Source organism: Camelina sativa, chromosome 3, assembly GCF_030686135.1.
Source record: "Camelina sativa cultivar CO46 ecotype springtype chromosome 3, ASM3068613v1".
NCBI classification, from domain to species: domain Eukaryota; kingdom Viridiplantae; phylum Streptophyta; class Magnoliopsida; order Brassicales; family Brassicaceae; genus Camelina; species Camelina sativa.
In genome coordinates, this window is record NC_141882.1 from 30,199,551 (window position 1) to 30,212,243 (window position 12,693).

General features: G+C 33.9%; 1 protein-coding gene and 1 pseudogene across 1 annotated transcript; both read right to left on the reverse strand.

Moving 5' to 3' along the window:
* Positions 1-728: 728 nt before the first annotated feature.
* Positions 729-1,103, reverse strand: LOC147947893 (ubiquitin pseudogene; annotated as a pseudogene).
* Positions 1,104-2,823: 1,720 nt separating this feature from the next.
* Positions 2,824-6,806, reverse strand: LOC147947894 (uncharacterized). Its single transcript, XM_087507487.1, has 6 exons — positions 6,763-6,806; positions 5,513-5,927; positions 4,440-5,240; positions 3,258-3,992; positions 2,934-3,089; positions 2,824-2,832 (listed from the first exon to the last, which is right to left on the reverse strand). The coding sequence occupies exons 1-6, from the start codon at positions 6,804-6,806 to the stop codon at positions 2,824-2,826; spliced, it is 2,160 nt and encodes a 719-aa protein (XP_087363613.1).
* Between the last annotated feature and the right edge of the window lie 5,887 nt (positions 6,807-12,693).

A 12,693-nucleotide genomic window follows, 5' to 3' on the forward strand; every position in this document is an offset into this window, starting at 1 on the left:
TCCCTTTGCCTTTTTGATGGTATAGTATGTGATTCGACATATTCACAGGATCAACTAGTAGGCTGGCTTTGTGTTAAGGAGATGTAGAAATAAGAGCAGGGTATGAAAAATTCAACCAGAGCTTAAAGGGTGGGGGATCTCGTTTATAAGGTTATGGGTAGTACATGCAGAGAAACAAGATCAGAGAGGTAGATTATCGTTTGATACTAGAGTAAATGCTCTTTGGATTGGATCTTGGGGGCGCATGAACGAGTTCATCTTGAAGTATATCCGAAGGACAAGGATGGGTGGCAGGAGTTGTCTAGTGGATATAACAGTTGGGCTAATCTTATTGGGTGGGAGCAGTAGGTGAGATCCGGATAAAAGCCATCCTCAACCTTCTCAGGAAAGTCGCCTGGGAGCGTTTTAAAGGAGAAGAGGATTTGTGTATCACCATAGAATATAGCCATGTTACATAATCACATTAGTTAGATTTTTGTGTTTGATTCGTCAAGTTAGGCATGCACTGGAGAAATTTGATATTACGAGATGTAATCGTTATCTTATCGTTCTTGGCTTCTTGCGCTTTTCTTTCAGGTATTAAGTAGTAATGGCCGGTTATAATTCTTATTTTCCTTGTCACGACACAGAATGAATCAAATATCTACTGAATAGTGTTTGGAAATCGAAAACCATGTATTTGGAACATGATATAGATAAAAGTTTTGGAAAATAAACAGAGAGACATTTTAGCAACCGCATTGTTTTACCATCGAGAGAAGTGTCGAGTCATCCTCGATATTACAATCAGCTATGGTGAGACTGTCATCGAGCCGCTTGCCTTCAAATATCAATCTCTGATCTTTCACTAGAATGCCCTCCTTCTCCTCAATCTTGGCCTTGATTTTTCCAATGGTAACGGACCTCTTCACCATGAAGGTGGAAGTAGTACCTCCGAGAGTTGATACAAAAATCCGAATGGCTTCACTTGGACTAGGATCCGGAACAGGACCCAGACGCAAAACCAATTCACGCATCGGCTCCCCATGGATCTATCGTCAACCTCTAGGTTTATGTTCTTTCCCTTCAAAGTCTTAATAGAAATCTGCATTGCAAAAGGAAAACCCAGCTTCTCTTTTCCTCTTACTATATCTCTCTCTCTCGTAAAGGTTTTGTTTTATAATAACGTTTGTGGGAAGAATTTACTTGTTTTACAATTTCTGATATGAAGTCGTAATGGTTGTTATAAATCTTATTTTCCTTTTCGCGCAAAGACTGAACCAAACATTTACTGAATAGTGTTTGGAAATCGAACAGCATGTATCTGGAACTGATATAGATAAAATAAAAGTTTTGGAAAACAAGACAGAGAGACATTTTAGCAACCGCATAGAGCTACCATCAAGAGAAGTGTCGACTCATCCTCGATATCACAGTCAGCTATGGTGAGACTGTCACTGAGTGACTGGCCACCAAAGAGCAGCCTCTGATCTTTCACTAGAATGCCATCCTTCTCCTCAATCTTGGCCTTGATTTTTCCAATGGTAACGGACCTCTTCACCATGAAGGTGGAAGTAGTACCTCCGAGAGTTGATACAAAAATCCGAATGGCTTGGATCCGGAACAGGACACAGACGCAAAACCAATTCACGCATCGGCTCCCCATGGATCTTGAGGTCGATGGAGTTGGAGCTATCGTCAACCTCTAGGTTTATGCTCTTTCCCTTCAAAGTCTTAATAGAAATCTGCATTGCAAAAGGAAAACCCAGCTTCTCTTTTCCTCTTTCTATGTCTCTCTCTCGTAAAGGTTTTGTTTTATAATAACGTTTGTGGGAAGAGTTTACTTGTTTTTACAATTTTCTATGATACTTACTCATTATTTTGACCCTTTTTGGAAAACGTCTTCTTTGACCAAAGCTATTAATGATCGATGAAGAAGCCAAAATGCTGCCCATTCGAATTCTTTTAAAGAGTGGTTTTGCAATTTTACACTTTTTGTGTTCCCTCCACCGTTAGTACATGTTTTACAAGTTCTATCACAACGAGCGTATATTCCAAAATCCTTTGTTTCTATTCCCACTTCATGCATGCAGCTAAATCACGTCTACTAATTTCGAAGATTTTGTCTCATAATTCCTTTTTTTTTTCCTAATTATAAATAGAACCCTAGTTTCTACTTTCTTGTGTATCTCAAGACTAATTTTCAGCTTGACATCAAGTTCGATCACCAAATTGAATTCGAGGAGAGATATGCGAACCGTAAATTTAAAGATGTGTCTCAAGACTAATATGGCAACGTAGTTCGTTATCACTATCTGAAGTAGTTACGCTAAAACGTTCTGTTTCTACTGGCCATTATTGTACACAACAAAACGCACGTATGCAGTGTGGCCACAATGATTGGATTGCTTAACAACTCAAAATCCTTACTTTTTCACAATAATTTCTTTAAAAAATAAAATTTTCTTTTATAAGAACAAACGATTCAAAACAAATGGGCAGTTAGAAGATCTATTATGCAAAATTATTTCTTATGGATGATACTAGCTTGACCACAACAAATTGTTTTTGGGCAAATCAACAAAGTTTTTTGAAATAAACTATTAAAAATATAAATAAAAGTAAAAAACAGAGCACTTGCTATTATATGAAGAAACAAAACAGATCATCTTATATATAAAACAATAATTATGTTTAAAAATAAAATTTTACTTGTATTCTATCTTTTTTTTTTTTGTCAACAAAAGATCAACTCAAACGAGCCAATGCGAAGAAAAGTTGTTTACAAACAAAACATGATGCGGAGAGGTGCACGCTTGGCGTGCCAAGGAATCCGCACTAACATTAGCGTTTCTTGAAATTAAAGATAAAGAAAAAGATGAAAATTCTTCCCTATCAATCTTGATGTCTTCCAGGTACGTCGTGAAGGCTGGCCAGTCAGAAGGAGAAGATACCATCTTCACCAAATCGGAGCAGTCCGTATAGAAAGCCACGTCTCGGAAATCATTACCAATCATACACCGCATCGCCCAAAGAAAAGCTTCAGCTTCGGCATGTAATGGTGATAGACTTCGACGAAAATTCCTAGCGCCCATCAGCGGTGACACAACCTGGAGCGAGGTACAACACCATCCAGCACCTACAAATTGGTCTCCTGCTTTCTAGGAACCATCTATAAAGCAACGATAGCCCGAGAAAACGGGTGGGAGTGAAGTAGTACCCGCCAGACCCGATAAACCTACAGGGATAGGGTGAGAGATGTCTACATCATCCTATACTTGAGCCTGCTGCCACCCTATAGCTTCTCCTTCTGCAACCCTCACAATATCCTCTGGTTTCTCCACAATATCTTCAAAAACTCGTGCATTCCGGGCTTTCCAAATATACCATATCAGCCAAGGAAAAGCTACAACATGAGCCCCTGGATTCTGCTGTCCTAAGAAATGATCCACATTTGCATACACCGAATCTGTCGAAAAGGAAAGTGGGCCCACCAGCACATGGGCTAAAGCCCATACCTGACGAGCAGGAGGACAAACAAAAATTGCATGATTTATTGTCTCCTCCTCCGCTCCACAGCGAACACATCCTAAATCACATGCAATACCACGACGTCCCAGATTAGTCGAGACCGAAATACAGCCAGATAACACCTGCCACATAAAATGTTGAATTTTTGGAGGGCATCGGACCCGCCAAACGCTAGCGAGAAGGGGTGTTATGTCTGGCCCAGAGCCACGAGCCATGAAAGGCTGATTTACATCAAGCCGTGCAGTGTGATAACCCGATTTGACTGTATACCTCCCTGTTTTCGTGAAATGCCAACCGAAAGGGTCTCCCCTTTTATTTCCTCCTAATGGTATAGCCTGGATCAAAGCCACATCAAGTGGATCAAAATGCTCATGAAGCATGTCCATCCGCCAAGTGTTCGTCTGACGATCAATTAAATGATTCATTTGAAGAGAGAGGTCCTTTACCGGGCCCCTAGCTGGTCTCGGGGATTGAGCTGGCACCTAAGGATCAGACCATATGGAAATGGTGTCCCCGGAGCCAACCCATTTAATAAGTCCTTTATTAACCAGAGAGCGAGCGGAACATATACTTCTCCATCCGTATGATGGGGAGTAAGACCTAATAGGATCCAAAGGATGCGTATTTCTATAGTACCTACTTTTAAAAACCCTGGCAAACAGTGAGCCCGGAGCATCAATCAGACGCCATAGCTGTTTAGCCAACATGGCATAATTAAAATCGTCCACATTCCGAAAACCGAGACCGCCGAGCTGTTTGCTGACACATAATTTTTCCCAAGCAAGCCAATGCATGCCCCTTGATTGACCATTAGTGCTCCACCGAAAATTCGCCACTGCACTCGTAAGTTTGGATGTAATTGTTTTTGGTATCCTAAAACAAGACATCACGAAAGTCAGGACAGCTGTAGCCACAGATTTAATCATTACCTCTTTCCCCCCTTTCGAAAGCAAATTTGCCGTCCAACTATTCGTTCGACTCTGAAGTCGTTCACGAACAAAGGAAAAAACTTTGGTTTTTGCCCCACCCAAGCTTTCAGGTAAACCTAGATATGACCCCATACCGCCCAAAGTTGTGATCCCAAGGGCATCCTGTAATTCCGACTTCTTTGTGTCATCAATCTTATGGCCAAACTGAACCGATGACTTGGCAAAATTTATTTGTTGTCCCGAAGCAGATTCATACTGTTTTAGGATATCTAAAATTACCCGACATTGTTCCCTATCCGCCTTACAGAAAAACAGACTATCGTCTGCAAAAAACAAATGCGTAATAGGTGGACATTTATTCGCCACTTTTATCCCAGTAATAAGCTTGTTTGTTTCTGCCTTCCGTATATTTGCAATTAAAACCTCTGTACATAAAATGAACAAATAAGGAGACAAAGGATCCCCCTGACGTAACCCTCTCTGAGGAATGATCAAGCCATTGGGCTGGCCATTGAGAAGAACTCTATACTCAACCGAAGTGACACAAAACATTATCCACGACACCCATACCTCTGCAAACCCCATTTTGTGTAACAAAGTCGCGAGAAAGTCCCACTCAACCCTATCATAAGCCTTACTCATATCTGTTTTGATTGCCATAAATTGCCCTTTACAAGACGGGTTGGTACGTAAACCGTGAAACATCTCTTGTGCAATAAGGATATTATCTGAGATCAATCGGCCAGGAACAAAAGCCGATTGGGTCTCAGAAATAAGGCCCAGTAAAACTCTCTTAAGCCGCTGGCACAATATTTTTGAAATGATTTTATATCCCACATTACATAGGCTAATTGGACGCAATTCTGCCATCCTAGTTGGCTTGGCCACCTTTGGAATAAGACAAATATGAGTTCGATTAAGATTCTTATCAAAAATCCCCTCCACAAAAACCTATTCATCAAAGCCACAAGATCCAATTTCACTATACCCCAAGCTTTCTGGAATAACAAAGCGGTCATCTCGTTTGGACCTGGGGCTTTATCCGGGTGCATCATAAACAAAGCTGACTTTACCTCGGCCTCTGTTGCTGGACCTATAAGCCGCTCATTCTCCTCATCTGTAATAACCGGGTTTACCTCCCTTAAGATCTCCTCCAAATTGGCCGGATTTGTTGAAGTAAACAATTCCTCGAAATATGATACCGCCGTGTCACAAATGTCACCATCCTCAGTTGACCAAATATTATCCTTAGAAAACAAACCTGTAATCCGATTGCGAGCACGTCGCTGCTTTGTTTGGGCATGAAAATATTTTGAATTTTTGTCTCCCAATCGCATCCACTTATTCCGACTCTTTTGATACCAATAAATTTCTTCATCCCCGTATGCTTGGTGCAACCTATTCTGTAAATCCGAGATCACATAAGAAGGAATAGAATCATCCTCCAGAGCCACCTCTAATTGACGTTTCAAATCCTCAATGTTGTCCCTGCCGAAAGGAACTTGTGATTTGCGCCACTGGGAACTTGTATTCTATCTTTTTTGTTAATTAGATTTGGTAATTATTATTTCGAGTTTTTTTCAGGATATCGTCTTCGACTTCCATTCCTCTAGGCATGGCTCTATGACTGCGCCCAAACGTTAATATTAGCGTTATCAATTATGTGGTCTAAGTAAAAGATCCAATTAATTTGAAAAGGCATATAAAAATATCCTAAAAACGAAAGAATATAAATGTAAAATAATGTGTTCATTTGTTTCTTATAAGAAAAAGATGAAATCTTATATTGTAATGGTCATCTTTTAGCTGTCAAAACATTCGAGACTTATAAACATATTACAAATTTGATCGAAAATTCTTTAAAGAAAAGGTATATTTGCTAATATGAAATTGATATTATATGATAGTTTCAAATGTATCATGATGTGTATACTATAGATAACAAAATTTAAAATTTAATATACTTAAAATTATTTCTTTGATATACAAAACATCATTTGTAGTATAATATATAGTTATTAAGACCAAGTGACAAGTTTATTAGTTCAACTGGTAACTCTCATACAAATTCTAAAAGTCGTCGGGTTGAGTGGAACTTGAGAGGTCTAATAATTTTTTTATTACTAACCGAGTTATGTATTGGCCCAAAGACTAATATTAATATTATGCGGTCTAAATAAAAGGCTCAATAATTTTTAGATACCTATCTAGTAAAACCCTTAAAAAGAAAGATATATAAACCTAAAATACTGTGTCTGTTTGATTCATTTAAGTAAAAGATGACATCTTATCTTATGATGGTCATCTTGTCGTCGTCAAAAACCTTTCAGATTTGTTAAGAATTCTAAATCCGATCTGGACATTCATGACAGATTTGAAGGTATCTTCACTAATCTCAAATTCATAAACTTGTTAATGGATAGTTAGTTTTTTTCTTTTTCTTTTTCATATTATGTATTGCATTTTTTTATTTGTTAAACTGAATTATGATGAGATTTATCTAATCACCGATTAACTTGTTCTCCACAAACTCATAGATTCATTGCGTATTTATCCATAATTTTTCAAATCTATGCAAGTCTTAGATCTTTGATTTTTATAATTTTTGTATTGAATAATTGTCTCTAATTCATATATATTCCAGTCTGAGATCTCGATTCTTATTTTAGTTAAATCGAGATAATTTACGTATTAAACATGATAATCATTAAAAATGTTTTAGTTTTGTAAACAATACCAAATCTAAATGGGCAGCTTATGAAAGATTTAAAGGTATCTTCGATAATATCGAATTCATATAATAATTAACGATAGTTAGGTTTTTATAGAGTACTGTTCTTCAAATTAGATATTGTAAATGGTTTCATTTGTAAAATTGATGAATTTAGATGAGATTTATTTAATAGCTTATTAATTAACATGTCATTATATGCATATAATCTTAAATTTATAGTGTGCTTATTTGTAATGTTTTTAAATCAATACAAGCCTTAGATCTTGAATTTTGTATCGAATTATTATCTCTTTTACATATATATTTAATCCCGAGATTTAATTTTTATTTTAGTTTACTTGAAATAAGTTTTCCTAGAATAAGATAATAGTCAATATGTTTCTATAGTTTCTTCTAATTTTTTATGTCAAAAACACAAAATTTTCTTTTGATTCTGTTGTAAGTTTATTAATGTAGCAACAATTTCTTCTGGTTTAGGTTTTTTCCTAAAACAATTCTTCATCTTGAACTAATGAGAATATTTTAAAACTAAATAGTATGAATTAAAATTGTCATGGTTATAATGTTTTTATTGATATGTATTATTGGTTTTTAGTGATTAGAATCCTCATGTTAATCTCTAGCCTATGGCTAAGGCTCATTGTCTTGATCATATTGGTTACTTTTTCATGGTGTCAATGTGAGATGGACTTGCAATATTTTAATTTCATGTTTTAACTATGTTACAGATTTAGTCTATATTGTCTTACTTAGATAATAATTTACCATAGCAATATCTAAGGAATACAATATAGGCTCTCAATCAGTCGTATAGAAAAAGAATGATATATATTGCAACTCAATCGCAGTTTGATGCTATGAAAAGAACACCTTGTTTGTTTGGCCAAGACGATGGGCTCTCACTATAGCCTCGAGATCAACATGAGGATTCCAATTACTACAAAACCAATAAAAAAACATGTTAAGAAATACATCACAATTCCATCTTACATACATGATGTCTCTACATTAAGATTTCAGTTACATGGGTATATTGTCTTTTCCATGTTTGACAACTAATGAGTAATTGAGTATGCATAATTATTAAAAGTCACCTTTCATAGTGGTCCTTCACCAATTCCTATGACACATTAGTATTGTGTCTCAAATTTTCAAGTCCATTTTGCTGTTTAAAAAAAAAAAATAATTATTATTAAATTATAAGTAATAATGGATCCATAGTTAGTAAAAAGCCCCATAAATGTTTTAAAAGGCCCCAAAATTAGCAAAAATGCCTTATAATTGATAGAAGAGACCTCATAATTAATAAAACAGGCCTCATCAATATAATAAAAACTGGATGTGCTTCTCTCGAGTGTTGACACCTCAGCTATTTAGTTAAAGGAGGAGTTGACACATTAATTAAAACAGTTAGCCAATCAAATTATAAGGATTAATACAACTCAATATTTTTGTCCAATAATAATACTTCTCCATTCCACATCATTCCTTCTGCTTTCTATTATGGTCCCAACCCAATTTCAATAGTGTCCAAGAAAAACAGTAAAAGAACCCAAATTAACCTTTGTATGGCAACTGAGGAAGGTGACGAACACAACACCAGAGGAAAGAAAGAGGACATCAAAACCCTAATCGGAGGTCATCCAAAGAAAGAACAATAGTCTCAAACCATTCTTGAAGCAAGTGAAGGCTACGAGTCTCTCATACTTGATGTTATGTTTCAGATTTGGCTGCCAAATTGAACCTTAATATTCCACTCTTTTTCTGTGTAGAAATTTTCAGTCTTTCCTTAGTTCTAAAACTCAAAGGAAGATTTAGATCAGAGGAAGTTCCCAACAAATCCAACGAGTCAACGCGATCCAACTTAGCCTCATATATAGTCCACCAACGAAGTGTGTGTTCAGACTCATTAGACGAGATCTGATCCTTGTCACCATCAGAAAACTCTGAACCGTTGTTGTTATGATACCTGGTGCTGGTGGGATCGTGGCGGGATCGAATCAGGGATATAGTGCTAGTAGTTCGAGTGAGTCAGCTGTAGAGAACTATGTTTAAGATAAAATTGAAGTTTGATGATTAGGCTATGGAGTTGAGAAGTTTTACAGATTTAGATTTAAAAGAAGCTAGAGCATTAGTGCAGAAGACTCTTGAGATTTGAAAGTTAGATTCTGCGGCATAATGCGATTTTTTCTAGAAGAAAAAACTATAAAAACTTGTTTTACCACGATTACCCTATTAATTATGATTTAAAAAAAAAACAAAACAAAAAAAATTATATAAAAACATATAAAAACAAACCCGCAGCATAGCGCGGGTACTAACCTAATATTTAATAAAAGAGAAAACTAACAATTCTACTACATTTCATACTAAAACTCAACACAGCTACAACATTTGCAAATATATTATCCCGACTACCACAAAGATAACTGAAAAAGACTATTATGTCCTTTCCTACTAAATACATATCGCAATAATTTATTGAAAATATATTTTTAATTAAAAAAATCAAGATGAGAACAGAAACATAAACAATGGGGAAATATTCATGTCTTTCTTTTGTGGAACATGTAATTTTTCTATTTTTTTTGTTTTTCTAAGCTCTAACATATGGTAAATTAAGTTTCTTTATTGATTTTACATGTTTTGATTTGCTACAAGAAAATTGGCGAATGAATATGCTAAAACTAGTGGTTGTCCAAGCAATTATGTCGCCATGGCAATACCATTAATTTGTTTTCCTTCATGAATGTGTTTGTTCATCTTCCTTCTTCAATTTGAACTTCGTTCAAACCAGCAGACCCAAAGCATCTCTCCGCTACACCGCAATTGCCAAGCACCAAACCTCCCAAATATAAATTCGGATCGAAAAGAGAAGAACAACTAAGAAAGGAAGTCGGACTAGAAGGGCTCTCACTGGCCTCGGAAAGACAAACTCGAGAAAATAAACAGATTCAGATCTAAGGTTAACCGGCAGAAAAAGAGGAAAAAAGAACTAATTTTACTTGTTTTTCGTTTTTTTTTCTTGTCAATTAACTTTACTTGTTTCTGTGGACCACTTTTTATAATTATTCACCAAATGGACAAGTTGTTTATCATTTGGAGGCTGACTCGTAGACAATTTTACTTAATGGACAAGTTCGAAATTCTTCTAATTTGTCCATTTACAACACTTGTTTAATTATTAATTTTATAGAAAAGTTTGTAGCTTCATAACCTTTCTAAGGACAATTCCGCTTAAAGTACAAGTTTCGTTTATAACTTGTCCAATAGTTAATATACATAACAAAATTTTTGCTTAACAGATAATTTGATGATTAAATAGTTTAAGAATGGGAAAATCCCATAAAAAACCATTAAAATGGTAACAACTTCCAGTTTAAACCTCCAAACTATTATACTCCAAACTAAAACCACCAAAATGTCAAATTTATTAAATCAAACCTTCAATGTGGCATACTGGCATTCATGTTCGTGGGTCAATATTTATCACCGGAACAGTTAACTCCGTCAACGGAATAGTTCACCCCGTCAACTGAACAATAACTTCGTTCCTCTAACAACCCACATGTGATTTTTAATATATTTTTCTATTAATAAAAATAATTAAAATAATTAAAAATAATAATAATAAAAAATGCCCAAAATCAAATCGATTTAGGGGTTAAGGTAAGTAAAAAATAAAATAAAAGACTTACACGATGTCTTTTTGTAATGACTCATAAGCATTTTATATGAACATGGTTTATGTTTTATAGAATGATTTCTTTTTTTATCTTTTTGTTTTATTTTGATTTTTTCTTTTTTCTTTGTAATGTTTTTACTTTTTATAATTAATTATCGCATTTAAAATCCTAATTTATGAAAATCATGTTAGTTAATAGAACAAACGGAGTTATTCTCCAGTTGACGGGGTGAACTATTCTGTTAACGGAGTTAATTGTTCCGGTGATAAATGTGAACCCACATACACAAATGCCATATTGAAGGTTTGATTTAATAAATTTAACACTTTGGTGGTTTTAGTTGGAAGTATAATAGTTTGAAGGTTTAAACTTGAAGTCATTTTCACTTTTGTGGTTTTTATAGGATTTTCCCGCTTAAGGATATAAGATTATAATATATATATTTGGGTTATATAGGATAATGTCGAGTAATAATTGGCTGTTTTATCTCCATACTTTAATATAAATAATTCACATGATCTTGATATTACATTATTTTATTTCATTTTCAATCTATTTAAATTAAACTAAAGGATATTTTGATATATAATATCTAAATAACTAAATGAGAATTGAATATATATTTTTTTATAAAGAGATAACTGTATATATTTCTGTTTAAAAAGAGAAGTGAATATATATTTAAATTTATGATTTGATTAGCTAAGATGTCCGTTCATAAATCTATATTTATAATATAACTCTTAAATATATATTTAAAACAACAGACAATTTTAGTAATTAATTCACAATAATTTATTTTTATAAATCTGACACATTTTTTATTAACTTTTCTATTCTATCTCATCAATCTCATATGTTGTACTAACTCTCATTTTTGTAACTTTTGTAATATTTATAGTAATGCAATGAGTGATTAATAATAGTATTTAGAAAAATTACATAAATAAGAAAATATATTAATATATAATGATTGCATATCTATAACTCTCACAAAGTTTATATGACTCCTATATCAATGAAATACTCTCTCTTTTTCTTTTAATTTAGTTGTCGTTTTAGGTTTTCAATGAAAATGTTTGGTGAATATTCCAGTTTTCTTCCTACTGTTTTAAAGTTTTGACCATTGAAATATTTATAAAATATAATAATAAAGGGTAAAACAGATAATTGAATAGATTTTTTTTTTAATTTGTGTGAGAAATCCTTAAACGACAAGTAAAAAACCGGAGAAAGTATAAATTACATTTACCTAATTGATATAAAGATTAGTGCATTTATTATCCAATTAAATAATAATTTTTCCATATGCTCTTAACTACAATTTCTCTTATAAATAGAAAAATACACATTTTACTAACCTTCATATCTCAAATCTTATATAATATTTTTATTTAATTAATATTGTCTTAACTAACAATCTCCAAAATTACAAAAAAATTATCCAAAAACAATATAAACAATATAGACTACTAGTATATAATACATGAGAGTTGGTTAAACGTCGAAATTCTAATTACATTGCTCAACAGTTATGTGGCATATTACTGTTTATTAACGCATTAATCCACATGAGAGTTTGGTTTATTTGAGTGGAATGTGAAATGGAAATTATGGAATATGAAAAAAGAAAAAAATATACCATTTAAATTAATCAGGCATCAAAATGTTATTCTTAACAGTTAGGCGTATCAAATAATTTTGTCAGTCTAGCAAAATATAGAATGTAGTTTCGCGGGACAACACATTAAAAAATATAATATGTAGTCGTAAAAGTTGTGGGGAAAAATGAATATAGATGTATAATATAGAAATATATATATATATATATATA